Source organism: Tupaia chinensis, unplaced genomic scaffold (genome assembly GCF_000334495.1).
Source record: "Tupaia chinensis unplaced genomic scaffold, TupChi_1.0 Scaffold000065_1, whole genome shotgun sequence".
Classification (NCBI taxonomy): domain Eukaryota; kingdom Metazoa; phylum Chordata; class Mammalia; order Scandentia; family Tupaiidae; genus Tupaia; species Tupaia belangeri.
In genome coordinates, this window is record NW_006159523.1 from 897,401 (window position 1) to 920,288 (window position 22,888).

Genomic DNA, 22,888 nt, shown 5'->3' on the forward strand with positions numbered 1-22,888 from the left:
TTTCAAGTCACCAGGCGCAGGACTTGAAATGCACTCTTGGTTACATGAGATCCAGATACCTACCACAGCACCAACTGGTCCATATTAATTTTTTTAAACTTTTATATTATATCACAGTTATACACATTTCAGATCACCTGTCATTCAGAGTTTAAAGATAGTTACAAAATCCTGAAGACGTAAAGAATCAAATTTTCTTGGAGTGATGGGCTTGAAGGAAGGACACCATGGTAACAAGTCAGCCCCGTTCCAGTGCTGCATAATCAGCATTCTCTTAGCATCTTCACTTATAATTTGCAAAAACGTATTTATTTCATGAGAAAGAGAGAGAGAGTCAGAGAAGGAGGGAACATTAGAGAGAAAGGCTCCCCCAACTGGTTCATTATATGATGATTCACCTCCAGCCTCAGCCAACTGGATCACAGGCATGCGCTTGCCTGTTGTGTACAGAGAGGCCTGGGACGAGAACCCTAGGTCTTCTCATGTAGATGTAATTGCAATTCTGTGGTACCAGTGTCTGGCCCCATTCACTTGCAACTCCTGAAAGCAACTTAACTCCTTTATTCCTAACTTGTATCTGACGCTCTACAGAGGCAATCACTTCTGATGTTGGAATGTCTTGTTGACACCCACTTTGACACCCATTTAAGTCATTTGTCACTCCCTTATCCATATTATCAATCATTTGCTTTCTCATATTATTGCCTTCAAGTGTTCAGGGTTAGTCTGAATTCAGAAATGGATCAATACCTTTAAGCGGCCAATACAGTAATAGATACAAGGCATTTGATGGGAGAAACAGAGCAACCTTTCCAATATCCTGGGACTAAAGATGGTTCCAAGCATTGACTAGAACATGCAAATTATTTCACTGATAGATATCCTATTACAACTAGTTATTCAATTTAAAATAATTATTTAAAATATAAATATAAAGGTAGGCATAAAAATGAGAAATAAGACAAGAGGCGATACAGATTCACAAAGATATTTCAGAGAGCAATTCAATTATGGGACTTATTTGTCTCTTTTACTGAATAGCCATCTACTGTTATTTTTTGCATTTGTGCTGATGAACATAGGGAAGGTTTTAAATGGATTCCTACAAACATAGAGATCTTTTTTGAAATAAGTATTGAGGCAATGTTTATATCATAAAAAAAGAATAGGTGTACTAAGGTGTACTCTAAAGCATACCACCAATCGCCCACGTTCCTCCTCTATAAGATCCTGTATAGGCAATTCGGGGTAAAATCTGAAGATATTATAGAGGCAAATAGGGATTGTTACTATTTCCTAACCGGCCTTGCAGCATATGGTTGAGGGGAGCCAATTCCACACAACTGAGTTCCCAATCGCGGCCCCGCAGCCGGAACGTTGTGCAGGACAGGGCTGCCTGCGTCTGCGATTGCCCACAGGGTGGAGAGGTGGAGGGAATGCGGCACAACCACTTCCCCTTGCTTTCTCCCTCTCGCGTCTCTCTCCATGTCTGTCTCTCTGTTTCCGGTGAGTGCACACACTCCCTGGCAACTACAAAAATAAATAAATAATAGACATGTCACAATCTTGCCATTATTTCTTTTTCTAAAGACCTCTCAAATTAGAACAGAGGAAGACGGAGACTTTCTATTTCCTTCTAATAATATTACCACTGTGGTCATGGTTTACTATTCTGTATAATCCAAGACTTTACGGTATTTGCTGCCTCACACATTGTAATGTAAGAAGTTGCATATGCTTCTTCCAATAGAGAAGAGAAGGTTTTTTTTCCCCCCATGATTTTAGTAATATTTTATCAACCTTTATTTTAAGAGTGTTTTCATGTATGTATGTGTCTTAATTTTAGAATCTTCGGAGCTTCCTGATCACTACAAATTGTACATCTTATATCATTCTGGCTGAGCCTATGTAATAGTTTTCAAAAGATAGACATTATATTAATTGCCATCTGTTTTTTTCTATGAGAAGCTGGGCTTAGTTGAACTCAATATTTCAGTTTTACACAATTCTTCCAGAATATATTATATTTTAATAAGTTTTCACAGATGGAATAATTATCTTTATGTAACCAAGAAGAGGTCATAGAAAAGACGATTTCTAATCAGATTCAGCTTCAAACTGTATAAGGGCATACATTATAATACTTTTTAACCCTAAGTCATAATTAGTCTTCTTTGAAAACATAATTGTTCTGAGTCACACTGGGATCATTTTCAGCTTATATACGTCCATGCAATATCATATATTTCTTCAAGCATGACAATGTTTATTTGTCATAGTCACTTAACCATGCTTAGAAAAAAATAATGACATTGAAATCATTTGAAAACACATGTAGAACACATACATTAGGGGAAAATGTATCCTGGGCTATTTTTGCAATGGTCATTTATAAAGTTATTTTATGTGTGGGTATTGTTTGCAAAAATAAAAATAGCTGAATATTTCAACATTCAGAAATAATTTCTGGCTCCTTCCCACATATCTATCATTAACTTCTTAGGTAGGTTGTTAAAAACACGTAACATAGCAGTTAATCTATGCCAGACAATGTTCTGTGGGCAGCGATTCATTTAATCAACCACACACCCACAGGAAAGAGGCAATAGTTTCATCCTCAATTTGCACATGCGGAGATGGGGACACCTAGAGGTCAAGACATCTGCCCAAGTTCACGGGACAACCAGGCTTGAGGCTGACTGAATTATTTACTCACCCTTGCTCCACACGTGGCTGTCTTAACTCTGCATCCTAGTTTGAGAAGAATGCTTTATCTCGACATATTTGGGAGACCAACCTCTGTCGTAAAGGGTGACTCTCTTGATCTTCGCTATAGTGTTCCTTTTTATTTATATAAAGTAATTTACTTATATGTTTATTTATTTATTTTTAATTTGACCAGAGAGGTACAGAGTGATAGGGAAAGTGATATAATGCTTCAATACAGAAGTGATTTCTTGTTGCATTTTAGGGCTAGTTTTGCTGATAATCATAACAATCATTTGTTATGTTTAATCATATATAATCAAACACATCATTTGATGTGTTTAATTTTTTAATTTTCTTTCTTCCATTTAATGAAATTGTTTTACAGCAATGAATTATGTGGCTGAAAAATATCATGTTCATATACTTTTTAAAATAAATGCTTTAATTAATTAATTAATTTATTTATTTTAATTTGACCAGAGAGGGAGGGAGTGGGGGAGAGAGAGAGAGTGAGAAAGCAAGTCAACAGGTCCGGGACTTAAACAGTGGTCAGCCATGTGGGAGTCTAGTGCCCTTATCAACCACGCCACCTGCCAGCCCCTATGTACAATTTTAAATCTTCACTTGTTTTGCAACTTTGAGATGAATTGTCTGTATTGTTTCCAAATGGACAGACTTTTGGGTAGGGAGAGAGTTTATGATGCTTTTCAATTGTGCAATGAAGTCAAACGTATAGATAAATGCATGGGGGTCACCTTATAGAATAATCTAAGTGATTTGGAAAACATTCTTAGATAGAACTAAAATATTGCTTTGTCTGTGTTAAACAGTTTCATATTAGTTTTAAGAGAAAAGGAGATTAAAGGAAAAATAAAATATTTTATATCACACAGGAAAATAATTGTAAGAAATAGCCTCTGTACAGGTGATGGCTAGATTAAAACAAGACTATGAAGATGATAAAGGGGGAGATATTTTATGAAAATCTTCTAAATAGAGGCATACAAAAATTTAGCCTTGAAATGATAAGCAAAATCTGTTTTGATAGCTTGTAGAAAGGAAGAAAACACTGAATACTCTAAGAAAATTAGTTTTTGTCAGTAAGTATTCCATCAACTGGATTCTATCACTGTTTGTTCTAGAATATCTTTTCACACTCAGGAACAATACAGTCAGTATCCAGATATGTGCTCAAGGATCCTAGTCCTCTCCACCTGCTCAGCCATGGAGTTCATAGCATCCAGCTCAGAGATGGGACAACACTTGAGGCTGCTTATCTTAGCACATCACAATAATAGTAGGTGGGAAAGATTATGCAATGTCAAAGAGTGAAACAGATTTTCAGTTCAGCCCCTCTGACTCTGTTTGCTTAAGCCATAGCAGAAGGCTTTATTGTGACAGTAGATATATAACATACATGCATAAAGAGAGTTCATAAATGCAACAGAGAAAGAACTTTCTAGTTTTATAGAATGAACGTTTTTGGAAAAAGAGTTGGATCATGGTTTAATGCAATTTGGGGCCTGGAAAGGCTGCATTCTCACTTATAATGCAAGCTATCAACATTTCCACTCCCATTTCTGTCTTATTTCTTCCTTGTGGTTCTGATAAAGCCATTTCAAAGCCTTTATGTATAGTGTCACTCCATGAGGCTGCCAGCTTCCCTTGATTTTTAAGAGATCACAAATAGGATTAAGTTTCTATATTTATCCTATCCACATTTCCCAGCTTCAGCTTTTATCCTCCTCACTCAGTCACCAAATCCATCATTCTGACTTATTCTTCATGTCTCTTTGTCCTCAAAAATCTTTAGAAGGAGGGAACATAAAGGGATCCTACAATGAAATAAATGAAAACATTTTATTATATCCAATTACATGAAAGGCCAAGATGGTAAAATACAATTTATGGGTCTTTATTCAATGTAAACAAGATGAGTATGAATCACAGATGTCACAGTGTTAGATATCTATACATTTTCTTTCTTCAGTTCAGTAAAGAACAGTGTGTATTATATATTTGATGTCCTTAAGATCGGGTTTCTGGTCCTACTTCTGCTTATAAATACATATTTGGTTTTGGGAAGATCATTTGAAACTTCTGAACATAAGCCCCTTCATGTATGATATAATACTTTAAATAAAATATGTTTTTCAGTACCAAAACATATGATCCTGCTTAAATGTATTATGTATATTGATGCTACTTACACTAACACTATTATTCAAATAGTAATATAATCATTTTGTTATCTGAAAATATGCTAATAGAAATGCCACTTTATTTTTGTACATTATGTATTTTGAAATATTTTATAATTCTATCATATTTTAAAATTTCTTACTAATATGCCTATGTACTAGAAATAAGAGGCTACATCTAAATATACCAAGATGAGTCATAATATTGGCATATTTATTTTCTGTATTGAAATATCATGCAGGTTTATATTAATGTATTCATCTGATTGGAAAAACAACCGGACTGCAAACACGGGGCAGAAATACCACTGATGGTTTCTCCAGAGACCATTTCAGACATAACTAATTGATAACATTTTTCCTTATTTGCTCAGCCTCAACCCAAAGCGTTTCCAAGCCTAACACTGCTGACAGCTGCCATCAGTCTTCAATCAAAAGTTGGCTATTATTTGAAACATTCTTCCCTTCCCTGAAGTGTATGACCATTGTAGAAAATTCAGAATATAGAAAAGAATAAACTAAGCCACAATATTTCATCATTCGAATATAACTATGCTGCCATTTCATTCATTTTTCTTATATATTTGAACCCCTAATGAATTCAGATTAAAGGATTTTAATGTCTGATGTGATACAATTTAAAGATTATAAAATGAAATTTAATTTTAATTATGAAGTATTTCAATCAGACTTCATATGAAAAAAGTACAAAATTAGCATTATTTGACTTATTAACTTCAGATTGTCTTAGATGAAAGACGATGGGACATATACTTCTAAATTTAAACACTGAAATTGTAATTTCTAATACAATGGTACTTACCATAATAAATAATTGTGCATCAGTTTTTCTGTCTCTAATTTGTCCTTAATTTGTTACCAATTTGCAACATCATTTTATGCCAAAAGTACCATAGGGTATTCCCTTGAAATTTTCATGTATATTTAGTAACGTGTAGTATCCTAATTGGACTGTTTTCTTATTTTCCCAAATAATTCAGTGTATATCTACCTCCCCGTACACAAATTTGGATATTTTCCTTTTCTTTTTTTAATAATTATTTGATTAACTTTATTTATTTATTTTAATTTGATGAGAGAGGGACAGATGTGAGCGAGAGAGGGAGAGGGAAAGTGAGAAAAGCAAATTGCCAGGTCTGGGACTCGAACTGTGGTGGGCCATGAGGAAGTCCAACACCTTGACAACCACTCCACCTGCTGGCTCCAAATTTGGATTTTTTCTACATAAAAAGCAGCAAAATATAAATGCTAGTCTATAGATCTTATAAATTTTAAAACATGTTTAGCCAAAGCATTTTCCAGGATGATGCCCAAATTTTAAGTGTCTTAAGCACTGTAGAAGAATTCTGTTTTCTCTTCTTTATATTTTGATCAATAATTAATAGTGGGGAACCAGCAGTTAGTGTAATGGCTATGTTGCTGGACTCCCATGTAGTCACCCACGGTTCACGTCCTGAACCTGGTGGCTTAGAACTCACGCCGGGTGCGTGTGCGTGAGTGCCCAAGATCCGGAGAGGATAATGGAGGAGAAGGGGTTGCAGCGTGACCATCCCCCCTGGGGGGTGATTTCTCACTTTCTGTCTCTATGTCTCTTTCTGTCTGTCTGGCGAGCGCACGCGCCCTATAGCGAAAATCTCTACAAAAAAAAGAAAAAAATTAAAATAATAGTAAAATATGTAGCAATCTTTGTCTACCATATTGCATTAAAAATACATTCCCAGTGTTTTTGTTGCTGTTTTAATGACAATACAATGTCATGGTTTACCCTAGCTCTTGGGTCTCTCTTTTTTAATCATTTTATGTATTTTTTTATTTCAATTTCTTTTATACATTCAACCACATATGTCACTTAGCTTGCAAACACAAGTAAAGAATGAAATAACTTTCCATATATAATTTAAATTCAAGAATGATCAATTATCAAGCTTTTGCCACAGAGTTTTGCCCATCATCCCCTTTTGTTTTCTGAAATAGTTTAAAGAAGAATATGGACATATTATTTCCAACATCAGTATGTTTCAGTATACATGACCAAAAGTGTACCATTTTTCATATACCATAAAAATAGGTCAAATAACTAACAAAATTAACAATATTTTCTCAGTAACATCTAATATCTCATACATATTTAATCTCCTCAGGTCTCTGAAAACGTAAATATAGGAATGGTTTGGCAAATGACAATATGAACAGTGTCATAGTTTACCCTAGTTCTTGTGTCTCTTAAATATTTTTTAATCTGAAACAGTATCTTTCCTAACCTACATTTTTTTTTAATCAAAAAAGTGACATTAAAGAACTAGATTATTTTCCTGGTAGAGCAGTGCTGTTTAAAGTTCATGATGGGAGGGGCAGCAGTGTGAAACTAGCACATGCTAGCTATGTGGTTAAGGAGTTGGAGTCCCACATAATTGACCATGGTTTGATTTCCTGACCTGGTGGCTTGAAAATCACTTCAGCATGTGTGCATGTGTGGCCAAAATACCATGATCATTCACCTGGGAGGGGTGAGTTTTCACTTTCCCTCTTCTATTCCATCTCTCTTTGGTGAATGCACATGTCCTACAGAAAAAAGAAATGAATAATAAATAATAAAATTTAAAATACTGATTAAGCATCAGTACATCTGAAGAAATTCAAATTTGGCATTTTTAATGAAAACAGTTTAAATGTATTTTGCTTTGTTTGTTTTGTTTAGTTTCTTTTACTTTGTTCTTATATCTCAGGTTAATTTCCTGTAGCCTGAAAATTAACTTTAAACTTTTTTGACCAAAATATTCTTTATGTCATGTTGCATCACTTCAGAAGCATACATTATCTGTTGTGTCTCCAATACTTATTTAATTTGTTCTTCTGAGGTTTAGCACATCAAAAACGCTTAAATGTCTTAATGATGTATAATTGACATAGTAGCTTGTATCTCCTCAGAAAGGATTAGATTTTATGGATATAGTTTTACTTCTGTAAAAATATCATCACAATCAAGATAATAAACATGAGCATCCATCATCTTCCTCCCTTACCCACTCCCTCTAAAATAGTAGTCTAGGGACCAGAAGTTAGTGTGATGGCTGTGTCGCTGAACTCCTATATAGCTGACCACAGTTTGAGTCCCAGACCCGGTGGCTTAAACTCATGCCAGGCACTTGTATGTACATGCCTAAGATCCCAAGAGGAGGATGGAGGAGAATTGTGGCATAGCCAACCCCCCTGGGGGATAATTTCTCACTTTCTGTCTCTCTGTCTCTCTCTGTCTTTCCGGCAAGCACATGCATCCTATAGCAAAAACCTCTCCAATAAATAAATAAATAAATTAATTAAATAGTAGTCTGATATCCCTTCCTGTAACTGGTTTAAATTTTCCAGCATTATATATAAATAGAATCATGCAATCTGAATGAGTTTTTGTCAGGCTTCTTTTACTCAGTACAGTTATTCTCATATGTGACCCCTGTGCCTCATTCATTTCTTGTTAACAATGGGTTATAATAATATTACAATAATATTCCAATCTTTTTAACATATTAATCTGATGATAGACATTTGATTTGTTTCCAGTTTTGGGCTATTATAAATAAGCTGCTCCAGACATTCACATAAACATCTTCATATAGATGTAGAATTTTACTTCTCTAGGATAGAGTACCTGGATCATATGGTAGATCCATGTTCACATTGTTAGCAAACTTCCCCATTCTTTTAAAATCATCACACCCTTTTGCATTCTCAACAACAATGTGTGAAAGATAGAGCTTTTCTACTGTGTTTAGTGAGTCCTACTTAGAGCCATTCTAGGAAGAGTTTAGTGCTATCTCCTTGTGTCTTAAATTTGCATTTACCTGTAGAAGCTTGTAATCAAAATCTACTTTCAGAATCATTAGGCTAACTATAAATTTGGTCAATTTTAGAACTTACTTCATTTGTTTTGTCTTTCATATGTCACCACCTTTCAATGGCTAACAATATTTTCAGGACCATTGTTTCATGTATTTCCTGTCCTTGCATTTAATCATTCCAAGAAAGAACACAAACGTAGTCTTATTTTTCTGTCATGGTAAAAATAAAAAAAAGGAAATATAAACAGATTGAAAAATTATATTCCAATAAAATTTAATGTATCAATTTCTGAATAATATTTCCATTATTTCCATTACTTATATTTTTCAGCAGTATATTCTATTTAATGGTATATATTATAAAAAATTGTTCTGCATCTATTAAATAACTAAGATTTTTTTTTCATTTTGGTTTACAAAAGTTTATTTGTGCATTTTGTCTAAGTTGTCAAATTTATTGTCATAAAACTGTTTGGTGTTATTTCTGTGTTTTCCTTGTAAATTTATAAAATATCTATTGCTAACTTCTCTTCTGTTTTAGACAATGTTCATTTATACTTTCTTTTCTCTCTTTTTTTTGCCTATCATTTTGGCTTATTATTTATTAATTTTATTGATATTTTAAAAGAAGCAGCTACTGATTTGGATAATTTTTTCTTTGGTTTTGTTACATCTATTTTATTGATTTCTACTCTTTACTTTTCCTTTTTATGTCTTACATTGAGTTTAATTCAATATTTTAATCTTATTTCTAAATTATTATAATTTTAATTGCATGCAATAATTGTTCATATTTATGAGATAAAGTATAATATTTTATGGCATAGATACAATGTGCACTGATCAAAGCTGGGCAATAAATATAACCAGCCTCTCAAAGATTTTCCACTAACATTTTATTGCAAACATTCAAAATCTTCTCTTCCAGCTATTTTGAAATGTACATTGAATTATAGCTGCTATACTGGGTTATGGAACTCTAGGGCCCATTCTACTTATCCATTTGCAATTTTGTATTTGTTAACCAAGTTCTTCCAATCTTCCCTTCTTCCCTGCTTTCCCAGCTACTGGTATTTACTGTATACTATTTCTATGTCACCAAATCCTTTACCTAGCACTAATGGGTATCATTATACAGTATTTTTCTTTCAGTATTTGGCTTCTATCACTTAGGATAATTTCCTCAAGGTTAATCGATGTTGCCTCAAATGACAGGATTCTACACTTTTTATAGCTTAAAAATATTTTGTTGTGCATATGTATCTTACTAATCCTCTTTATATGTATAGCTTGCAAATATTTTCTCCCATTTTATAGAGTGTATCTTCACTCTGCTGATTGCTTCTTTTGTTGCGAAAAAACTTCTGTTTGGTTTAATCACATTTGTCTATGTCTACTTTTGATGCTTGAAATCTGAAATATTATTTTGTATAATTTTTGTCCAGAACGACATCTTCAAGCATATACCCTATGTTTAAATCTTATTGAGTGAATTTTTGTATATGTTGAGATAAGGTTTTAGTTTCTTTCTTTAGCATTTTTTTTTTTTTCTGGAGAGTGAGAATAATATGCCATAGGGTGAATACACTTGCTGAGAGATAGGGACAGTGAGAGAGAGAGGAAAAGTGTGAAAACACCCCCATGGAGGATGGTCACACTACACTCCCTTCTCTTGGGATTTTGACTGCATGCACATTCTACCAGCGTGTTTTCCAAACCACCAGGTCTGGGTCATGAATCATGCAGTTGGTTATTTGGGATTCAGCTGCCTTAAGCAGTTGCCTAGATGACACGCTGAAGGCAGAATCTATTTTCTTAATTTTAAACTATCACAATGTTTTTAATTTTTAAACTGCATGGTTATTTTATGATATAATTTTGCTATTAAAGTCTACATTAAAAATTATTTGTATATTTATTCCATGAAAGAGAAAGAAGAAGAGACAGAGACAGCCAGACACCTTGACCAAAGAATCCTCAATCGTACCATGATCCACTCCACTTTTAAATAGCCTTGATCATGGGAATGCATGTTCAAGAGAGGTCTCAGGGTGTGAACTCAAGACTTTTACCATGTGGATCTAGTTGTGTTACCTCTGCTGCACTACCACCCCTGATAATGTACTCAATAGTATTATAGCTTTTACAAAGTAATGAAACAGTGTTTTTGTTTGTTTGTTTGTTTTTATTGTTTGTTTTTTATTGCCCAGCATAAGTGCTATCACTGGAAATGTGTCTTATACACTTGAAAAATATTTATATTCTATTTGGTACTCTACACATGTTAATTATTTTAAGTTTGGTAAATATTCCACTACAATCATGCTTTGTTTATCTCTCCTTAGTTCTGATCATTTTTGCTTCATGTATTCTAAAACTGATATTAAGTTCACTCACATTTAGGACCATTAGGCTTTTTTAATGACTTTACTTTTTTACCCTTATAAAATATTCATACTTATTATAGATAATATTTATAGTTTTGAGCTCTTGCACCAGAGACATTAACACAGCCATTTCAGCTAACTTATGCCATCACTTTATTGTATATCTTTTTCTATCCTTTTGCTTATGACCTGTCTATATTTATAATTAAAGTATTCCTCTTCTAAATAGTATATAGTTTAAGTTTTCAAATATCATCTGACAACTTCTGCTTACACTCAAGATTTCATTAATTTCTTTTTAATGTAGTGATTGATTTAGTAGCATTTACTATGCAATCTTTAGTTACCTTTTTCTTTCTACTTTACTGACTACTAAGGTACTAATACTTTTTAAGACTTCTATTTCCCTTTTATTTTGTTTGTAGTGACTACTCCAGTAATTTCAATGTGCATCCTTCCCTCGACACAGCAGTCTATTGAATTACTGTTGTGTTATTTGTCTAAATTGTAAAGAGATGACTACCAGATATTTTTATTTTTCACATCCCATTGCTTGCACCATTATCATCATAAATTTTGCTTCTCTATATATTAAATATTCTACCACATTGATGGATAAATAGTGAATTTTTTCAAAAAAATTATAAATAAACATAGCAATTTATTTTCACCCACACATTTCGTACTAGAATCAACATGTGAACTAACGAGCTTATTTTGTGCCTCAGACTGTGATGCAGTAGGAGTACAAACTATAGTTATGAAGATTTTTGACTAACATTTAAAGTGCATATAATCAAGTCTCTACTAATTTGTAGAAAATACAAAGGATAAAGATGTTGAATCATACCACAGGGAGTCAGCTAGCAAAATCTAGAATGTGAAAATGGATAGGATAAATGACCTTGCCCGTCTAGCACATAAAAGGGAGAGAAGATGAAAAACAGTGTGAGGAAATGCGTGCAGTAAATGAGACTTTAGGATTATAACACCAACCTGCATTGTGTGGGCATATTTGAATTCTGAAAACGATGTTTGAAAATGTGTGTATTTGAATCCTGGATAGCTGATTAAATACTTATTCTTATTATTTTTTAAGTTTTTGGCCACAGGGCATGTATACTCACCAGAAAGGAAAGAAACAGAGAGAGATAGTGAGAGGGAAAATGAGAAATCACCATCTGGGAGGATGGTCATACCACAATCTCTTCTGAGATTCCATTTGTCTCCTGGGAATTTGGGGCATGAATACACATGTGCCCAGCATGATTTTCAAGCCACCAGGTCTGGGACTCTAAGCACAGTTGACCATGTGACAATCCAATATCTTAACCAATATGCCACCATCAAGCCCCTATCCTTAAGTATTTTAAAGTTTGATTTTAATTCTTTTAAATGTAACACACACCTACACAATATTTATGTTCAACTGTGCATGTTTATTTTTTATGGTCTTTTATTTATTGCAAGACACACACACACACGGTTCTTTATGCCATGATCCATGTTGGTAATTGTTGAAGTTGCATAATAATGTACAGTATTTATTATACTATTTTCTCTATTTTTAAATATATAAAAATACATTACAACCTTAGCCAAAAACATTTTTGCCCAACATGACAAGTGAAATTCATGTCAGTATTAGTGTTGGCTCTCCTGACTTACACAAAATAGCTTTCTCATAAGAAAAGTCGTAGTCGTCCCAAGTTTTACTCTTCAGCAGCTATAAAAAGGATGTATTTTAGCAATTTCTAAATAAAATGCAGTGTTTGAATGTTAAAAATGGATCATAATTATAAAATTCAGTTTCACATTTTTACCTCAGCTGAATATCTTCATGACCGTCAGTAAATAAACTTAAAACATAGACTACATCTGCTTGAATGAACTACAGAGGGACTGCAAAATCCTCATGTTCTTTCTTAATTAGGAATTTTTTAACAGTCCATCCTAACAAATGCCAAAGACCTAAAAAAAGTCTCAAGAGATGTTCAAAATGCATGCAGAAGATTCAAAACAAGATCATTCCAAAATACTCCTAGTATGGGACTCTGTGGATCTCCTATTGATTTTATGGTATTAAACTCCATTGTAGATTTCACAGAATTATTTTTCTTCATGAGAAGCAAAGAAATTCAATTTGGTTGTATGAAAGTATTATGTAGATGTGGGAATACAAAGCTACTTAATTAAATACAAGATTGGGAATTACCAATCTTGACAGACAGTTGGTAAAATCGGCCTCAGGTAAATGGTAAGTTTTAACCATAATCTGAAGGCTGAGTTCTTGTTATAATATTTGACTATTAGAAGACACATTTCATGTTCATCTGCAAACATTTGGCTATTTTTTCCCAGGTACTGTTATTTTTCATTTATTGGCTAACACTGGCTTTAATTTTGTGTTAAAATAAACACTTCTTTCCCATATCTTTTCAGGTGTGAAAGAGTAAAAATCTTTCACAGGCTTTCCATTGAGGGCATTTTGTAATAGCACCGGTATAAATATCTCTTATTAAATCCATCAGATTTTAAGCAGAATTGTCATTTTTTTGTCCATTTAATTAATCACATAAAATCAAATTTAGAAAATTAGATGAGAAAGCTTGTTTCTTTGAACAAAAAGAGGAGAAATACTATTTTTTCCTCCTGCTTTGACTGTTGCTTTAACCAGATAGTTTGAGTTTCACTAAGATAGTAAGAGAGTAAGCAAGTGAAATTAAAAAAAAAAATCTATCTCAATGTCAGCTGTCTTTGGAGAGTAAGCAAGTGAAATTAAAAAAAAAAAAAAAAAATCTATCTCAATGTCAGCTGTCAATCAAGGAGATTGCTAGAACAACTTTTCAACCTTGAGGCAGATTTATGACTGCAGTTTAAAATGAAGGGTGCCTAAGCAGAAATTTATAATTATTCCAAACAAATTAAAGCTGGGCTGCAAAATATAACTAAGTGCATTAATTGGAAGATAAATTAAATGTGTAATTTTATTCCATTTTCTTCAGATGCAAAGGTTTTTACCTATGTTTAGTAACTTTGTGAGAAATGTAAATTTTTGAGAAAACGTTATTTTTAAATGTCAAATTTTATTTTGTTTCTTATGTTCTAGGGATATAAAAAGATATTTAAGAGTGAGAACGATTCCAAAGGAGCACAAGATTCTGTATGCAACATTCCGTTTTCTCCAAAGAGTAACAATTAGAATCAGAAGAGGCATCAGGATGAGTAGCTTATTGCTATTTTTTATGCTGGGAGTTCCTCTCCTATCGCCTCGCCTTACAGCAACAGAAAACGGTAAAACAGAGCACGTTGAACAGCCAGTGGGATCTCATTTGAGAGTGAAGCGTGGCTGGGTGTGGAACCAATTTTTTGTACCAGAGGAAATGAATTCAACCAGTCATCACATTGGCCGGGTACTTACTTTCTGAAAATGTTGTAGGAAATAGCATCGGAACAATATAAATAAGTGAATCGGGCAAGTTTTGGTATTTGATGAGCTCTACGTTTTCTCAATGGAACCCTTGGGAGAACCCAAACACTAGCATAAGTAATTGCTTCATATTTGCAAGCACCTAAAATGTACACTAAAATGAGAAAAAGAGGAACAGTTCTGGTTTTAAACTTTTATCAGATTTCCTGTAAGAAAATGAGCCCTCATTAATCAACATCTAGATATTTGATGGTGTTGTTTTTGGTAATGGCTCATAGCGGCCGCACCAAGATAAATATCATTGACCAAGTATTTAGCTTGATTTTCTGTGATGCTAAGTAGCTGTCGATTTACCCCTCATTCATTTTTAATGAAGCGAGTGATACCATATCCGTTTACAGTTAAGTACTTTCGGAGGCCTGCACACTTCATGTGATTAGTGAAGTGGCAGTACAAAGAATAATTATTTACACTTTCTTAGAAGAATATATTTTAAGAAATTTCCTTAATGAGACAGAACATCTATTTATGTTTTTGGTTTTTATTGTTATTTGGTTTTCTTTAAACAGAGGTAATTACAATATTGTGTCCTTTTCTGTAAGGCTCTTTCTCTAGATGAATGAACTGAAATAAGTTTAACCGCTAATTAACTGGCACTAAAATTTAATTGGGCCCAAAGGGTGAAGCACTCAAAATTCATTAACTCTATTTCTAGTCCTTTCAAGAGAGCTGCAGCATTAGCATGGTGTCTGAATTTCAGAGAAGTTCACCTGCCCTATCAGACATATGTATATGAGTATTTCCGACCCAAGGCTTAGACTAGGATTACACAGGCAAGCAGTTTTCACATTTATGCTGTGTGTGCGAATGTGCACCAATAAGGAGTAATATCTCTCACGTCTTTTTATTTTCAATGATGATTACAGGTAAATCACATGCATGAATGAGACAAATGAGTTGAGTTTCTGTAGTTAACTGTCTCTCCAGCTACGTTTACAGACTCTGCAGAGTACCATATGCCCTCCTGTCACTGAGTGGGTGACAGGCTCACATCACCTGAAGACTTTTAGTAAATAAGGACCTGCAGGGAAGTGTCTCTGTGTGGTGGAACAAAGACTAGCTCTGTGGCTGTCACATTCTCTCGTTTGTTTCTGCTCCCTACACAAATCTGTTTACTCTCACACAGTGATTGATTTTTTTAAATTCTTTTTTAATTCTTTATATATTTGCATCTATCATTGAATGTTCTTTATAGCATATACTATGGGTTCCCCAAGCATACCTGAATTGCATGAAAAGCAAGTCAAAGATATTACCATACATAGTAATTGTCCATCATGACAACTGATTTTTGCCTATTTTTTCAGTTCATAAAAATATTTTTGAAAATAACAGAGATTTTTTCCATAAACAATTTTATCAGGCTTTAATAACAAACAACACCAAGTTTAAAAGAGAAGAATAATGGACATTTGAGTGCTTGTAATTAAGGAACTGGTTTGAAAAAATGCAACTGATGTATTCAGGATAATTTTCTTTTGATCCATTTTATACATGATATTAAAATTGGAAAATATAATTAAGCAATAAGTTAAGTAATAATATAAGTGATATTGGTTTGCCAAATTGATAGTAGCTACCCAGTGGAAACATATGTTTATGTGTAAAACAACAGAAAATGTTATAATATAGAGTCTGGGAGATTGAAATGTATTTAACATGGGCACTTTGGGATTTAAGTAAATTTTTTTGATCTCTCTCCCTTTGATCTCTCTCTAGGTCTTTAAACATATCAAGCTTAACAAACTTTTAAAATTACACTATGAATATATTAGAATACATTGATTCATTACTAGACTTAACTTATATTCATTCTACTATTGAATAAATTTTAAAATTGTATTAGTAGAAATGATATTCTACATTGTTCATTTAACTTAACAATTGGAATATACATTTGTTTCCCAAAATTTCTTTATTTTTTGTCTTATAAGTAAGTAAGTACTATCAAATTAAAATAGCCATAACCAGAAAGTCTGAATAATATTATTCATAATAGAGGAAAACCCTCTCTGCAAAAAAGAAAAAAAGAAAGAAAAATGGTCAGGGCACAGAAAGAAAACATATGAATTGAAAGTTAAGTAGATATGCTATGAAGAAATAGTTTTATATCTTTTGACCACAAAAAAAAGACTGAAAATCATACTGCATACATATTATCAAGAGAAGCTGTGAGATTAGAAAAGCCTCTGGTATAAACCATAAACCTACACAGAACCCTGAGGACTTTGGGGAGCTGTTTAAAATTTTGTCACACTGTCCTTCTCCATGGAAAGGATTAATTACATCAATCCTGTGTATCTCACAGTGGTCAAGGATGCTGGATTCCCACATGGCCAATCATGGTTTGAGTCCCAGACCTGGTGTCATGCTTTCTCACTTTCTCTCTCTCTCTCTTTCTCTCTGTCTTTCTCTCTCTGTCACTCTGTCTCTCTCTGGTCAAATTAAAACAATAAATAAATGAATTGATAAATAAAATTAAATAAAATAATTCTTTTTTAAAAAGACAACTATTTACAAAAATGAATATAAAGCAATTTGTAGATTTTTGTGTCATGTAATAAATAACCAATGGATGACTGATATTTATTTTAATCTTCTCATTATGCGCTCTAATTCTCTTTCTATATGTGCATGTGTTCTATGTATTTTTAGCTCAGAGACATACCATCACTGACTAAATGTACCTAGAGTATTATCTTCCTACCCGTGTTCAGGTTGCAACTTAGCGTAAATATTTTTAAAGTATGCTTTAAGTGACTGAGAATGTAATCATAAAATTGAACCAGCTATGTTATGTATAATTTATAACAGAGGCTTTGTTTTTTATCTATTATAGTTTCTGTTTAGAACCATCTATTTGAAATAATAAAATTTGCATAGTTCTTTGTATTAGAGATTTAGGATCTTTCCTCTGTCCAGTGATAGATTTTTAATGTTGAAGTTAATATTTTAACTTATTTAATATAATACGGATATTTTACAGGAATATTAACTTGGAAAATAGTTAACATACATGAAAATAAAATCATTACAATCTATGTGTCCGTTTCACTATGCCTGGGAACTAAACTGTGCCTGTTTGCACTTGCAGCTAAGATCTGACTTAGACAATGGCAACAACTCTTTCCAGTACAAGCTCTCAGGGCCTGGAGCTGGACGTCTTTTTATGATTGATAAGAAAACTGGTGACATATATGCCATAGAGAAGCTTGACAGAGAGGAACGAGCCCTCTACATGCTCAGAGCCCAGGTAATCGACACCTCTACTGGAAGGGCTGTGGAACCTGAGTCTGAATTTGTCATCAGAGTTTCGGATATCAATGACAATGAACCCAAATTCCTAGATGAACCTTATGAGGCCATTGTCCCAGAGATGTCTCCAGAAGGTACTGCATATTACATTTACATCAAATATTAATAATGAAAACAGATGTTGAATTTCAAACAAAGTTTAGGAAGTAGATTATTTAAAGTTCTACACTTGTAGTTCCTTCTACAAATATGGTTAAGTATCATGTTAGGAAAAATAGAAGTATGCATTGAAATTTTGCAAAAAATGAAAAAGTACTGTGCATTAATAAATCACTCGCATTACTAAGATGTCATCACATTCTTTTAAGCAATAGAAAAATAAATATTAGACACGTTTGAGTGATTAATAAAACTCTTTAACTTGCCTACTTACTAAATTCTTAAATATCAGAATTGTTTTTCAAGTACAAAATATACTTTCATATCTCAAAAAACGAAGTAGGATAATTGTATAATATCTACATGTAGAAATAGAAAAAGTTGGTGTCCAGAAGATGGAAGAGTGATTAAGGTGCTAGACTCCCACATGGCTGATCATGGTTGGAGTCTTGACCTGGCAGCCTGAAAATATGCTGGGCATGTATGCATGCATGCCCAAATCCCAATAGGATAATGGAGGAGAAGGGATTATGGCATGGCCATACCCCCCAACCCCCAAGAGGAGGTGGTTTCTCACTTTCCCTCTCATTGTCTCTCTCTGTCTCTGTCTGGTGAGTACGTGTACCTTGTGGTAAAAAACGTTCAAAAAATTAAAAAAAGAAAGAAATGGAAAAATTGATAAGACAATTTATAATTTACAAGACAAATATGCATTAAATGTGCATCAACACGATGGAACTTGAAAACCAAAACTAAAACCATGTGGTTGAACATATCTGTACAAATGTATCCATTTTAAGTTCCTTTTCAAGATCCACTTTGATCATTATCAATATTTTAAATATACCTACGTAAAGGTTAGTGGCTTTCATAAGATATAAACTGTGACTTCTTTGGAAATCGGAAATGTATTTTCAGGAGGGAGAAAATCATGGCGATGTAGAAATTTGTTTCTCTTTCATTTACTCAAAAATATTAATGGCTCAACATATAGTAAAATTTAAGTAGAAAGTTCTCTTAACTGTGACAAGCAAACGTGTTTTAATAATGGTCAATTACATTCGTGCTGATGTGCTTTGAACCAAGTTTACCTAAATATTTGATTCATTAGGCAATGATTCTAAAAACATATATTACTTTATATATTTTTCTTCTTCAGTTTTTTAGTGTTCTAAGCAGAAATTTAAATCTGTTATTCATTGTTTAGAACATATGTCTTTAATTAAAGCAGAAACAAATTTAGCTATGTAATATGTACTGAGACATGTTATTAGATGCAAATACTGTTTTTACGATTTTCTAGTTCAGTAGTGAGGCAAAGAAACAGTTCATTCCTCCCACTCTCTTTTCTCCCTCTCCTTCTCTTTGTATCTCCTTCTCTACATTCTCGTCCTTCCTGTTCCTCATCTTCCTTCCCCACTCCTTCTCTTTCCCCCTCTCTTCCTCTGTCTTCTTATTGCTCAACAAGCATCTATTATGGCTCTATGCTATGAAGCTATTTTTGAAATCGAATTGTACTGGAAATACAGAAGTTACTTGCTATTATGGCACTTATATTTCAGTTATCATGTGGAAACGAAAAATGATCTTAAATAAACATGGCGATAGCCGATAAGGTATGCTATGAAAGTGTAAAGAATGTGCAATGACGATTAGTCGCCTGGAGGAAGCAGGGGCATTATAGGATATGATGTCTGAAGTAAATAACACAAACAAGACAATCGTGCCATGTCGTAGGGAAGGATTTTCCTAACAGAGCGATCAGGAGTGCATGTATCCTTACGGGAGTCACTGACACGGAGCAAGTATGTCTGGCCTGTCGATGGATGAGATCCTCTTGACAGAGAACATAGCCAGACAAGACAAAGGTATCCAGTTTCTGGACTCTTAAGCAAAAAAGGGCGAGTTGGAAATTAGGACAAATTAGACTGGTCAGTGATGAAGGAAAAAGAGAAGACATAGGAAGAGATTCCCCAGCTCTGGGGAATGCTGTTGTGAGGATGAATACCAAGCAATACAATAGTGACTTTCGATTTCGCAGGATGTTGATTTCTGGTGAATTTGATAAGAAAACTTGGTTGAATTTATGCTATTATGATATGCTAGAGACTATCCTATGGCATAAAGAGAAGAGGAGGTGACAGTGAATGTACCCAACTATAAGATGTGATGTGCCACAAGGAGAAAACAGAGATGTGAGATGCTAGGCAAACGGAGAGGACAATCAAGAGGATTTTTTGTTTGCTTATTAAGATGGGAAATTTGGGCCAGCAGGTGGTGTAGACGCTGGACTCCCACATGGCCGACTGTGGTTTGAGTCCCGGACCTGGCGGGTTGCGCTCTCTCTCTGTCTCTCCCTGGTCAAATTAAAATAAACAAATAAAGTTAAATGAAAAAATTTTTTTTTTTTCCTTTTTTTGGAGAGGTTTTTTTTTTTTTTTCGCTATAGGGCGCGTGCGTTCGCCAGACAGACAGACAGAGACATAGAGACGGAAAGCAAGAAATCACCCCCCAGGGGGGATGGTCACGCCACAATCCCTTCTCCTCCATTCTCCTCTCGGGATCTTGGGCATGCACGCACACGCGCCTGGTGTGAGTTTTAAGTCACCGGGTCTGGGACGCGAACCGTGGTCAACTACGTGGGAGTCCAGCGACATAGCCATTACGCTAACTGCTGGTTCCCTGATCAAATAAGTCTTTAAAAAAAAGATGGGAAATTTAATAGCATGATATTATATTATAGGGAATGATCTGGGAGGAAAATACTTTTCAAGCAAAATTAAAAAAGATATACTGCTTTAAAATGAATCTTTAAAAAAGTCAAGATCATAAAGCCCGTGACACTAGCAGAAGGGACAGATTTAGGTAGGTTAACATATTGGTTCCGAATATGTCAGTTAATAAATGTTTATATTTGATCAGAAAAGTGTGTAAAGAAGGCAGTAACTGAGAGCAAAGTGGGTAGAAGTTTAAACAGAGAAAAGGATGTACAAACCAGTATTCAGCAGAGTTATTGCGCCACAAGAGGACTATTGTTATAGACACACAGCGTGGGTATCATGGCATCTCTACTACTATATTGTGAGTAATTCAACCAAGATTGCAAAACGTGATTAAGTGTATGTGATATCTGGCTACCATAGATCTTTGTGGATTATAACTCAAGGAACATAGGAAATTGTTCTAGTCAATTTCTATAATTCCATACATCCTATGTAATACTAGTCAGGGTTCAGGATTTGTATGAAATCCTAAGATAATCAATAAGCCCTTTCATACCTTTCCATGAGAAGAGACCAACAGTGGCCATCAGAAATGTTGAATATGGAAATTGGAAAACATTCCAATTGCTACATCAAGCTTTTTATTTTAATTGTCAAAGTAACAGGAAAAATGAATGTAATGACCATATAAAGAGGGCATTTTGAAGTTTATATACATTGTGCAATAATTCAATTTGTAATAGCTCACTAACAAATGGGTAGCATTACAAAGTTACCATTTTTGATGTGAGAACACAATATCCACTATATTTGTTTTTTTTTTTCAAGAATACAATGTATCTGGTTCCAGCAGATGGCATAATGGTTACATCGCTGGACTCCCATGTATTTGATTGCTGTTTGAGTCCTGGACTCTTCCACTTAAAACTCTTGCCTTCTGTGTGTGCATGCTACCCAAGATCCCAAGAGAAGAACGGAGGAGAAAGGATTGTGGTGTTGTCATCCCCCCAAACTCCCCGAGTGATTGCTCCCTTTCTATTAGTCTCTCTCTGCCTCTCTGGTGAATACACATTCCTCATAACAAAAATTTCTCTTAAAAAAAATAAATGCCATGTATCTTTATGAACTATTGATACCATAATGTGCAATAGATTTAGGCAAGAGGAATACGTTCAAAAAATCTGTCAGTATTTTACCAGTGGTTTCCCTCTGAAGTATTCTTTTATTTCTGCTGATCTTGATTTCACACAAAGAAACCAATTCCTAAAATTATATGTGGTTTCTGTATTTTCCTAAGTCTCAATGGTCAATTAATGAATATTGCCTAAATTTTCTCTAAAAATATGCATAATTCTTCAACTTTTTCCCATAGTCATTGCTGTTCACTAGATCCTAGAATATTGACCTTGTTCCAAAATTCTCTGCCCACTTATTTTAATTTTAAAAAGCAACCAGTGCATTTTATAGTTTGTTGTCTGTTTTTGAGAGATTTAGGTTGTATTGGAGTCAACTGCCAATTATTATACTTGAACTTTCAATTTGTTTCATGCTACTGAGTGGAATCCGCTCTTTAGTATGTCATCAGAAGACAAAACCAAGAAAATTACAAACTATTTGTTGCTCATTAAACACACATTCATTTGCAAATAATGGTGGGCTTTTACTGATTGCATTTATATTTGAAATGCAATTACTTTCAAAGTAGAACTTTCAAGTGAAATTGGAATGAAGCATTTTGTTTTCCCACTAGTCACTTTGACTTTACAAAGTTATTATCCTTCTTCTGCACAAAAATAATCAGATCTGTTAGAACAGGACCCAGAGAGTACCTGAAGTTGGGAATGATTGAAGGAATGAATGCATGGATGCATGGATGGACAAAAATGCTGCATGAGAGATTGAAGTGGCCTGAGAGAGGAACGAGATCACAGAGGAAAAGTCCAAGGAGATTCCACGAGTGTGGGTTGAAGCTTGTAGTGACCCAAGTTGCTGCAAGAAGTTACACAGTCACTTACCATGTTTTGTTTTGTTCTGTTTCTTTCTCTCTTTCATTCTTTTTTTTTTTTTTTTTTTTTTTAAAATACAGGGGAGCAAGAGAAAAAAAGAG

General features: G+C 34.0%; 1 protein-coding gene across 1 annotated transcript in view; it reads left to right on the top strand.

Annotated features, from left to right (window-relative positions):
• The window catches only part of CDH19 (cadherin 19), a 118,578-nt gene that overhangs the window by 15,225 nt on the left and 80,465 nt on the right, over positions 1-22,888 (top strand). The window contains exons 2-3 of the mRNA XM_006141815.2: positions 14,264-14,567; positions 17,739-18,033. Coding sequence (XP_006141877.1) covers positions 14,376-14,567; positions 17,739-18,033 — 487 coding nt within the window. The 5' untranslated portion in view covers positions 14,264-14,375. The remainder of the gene's footprint in view (positions 1-14,263; positions 14,568-17,738; positions 18,034-22,888) is intronic.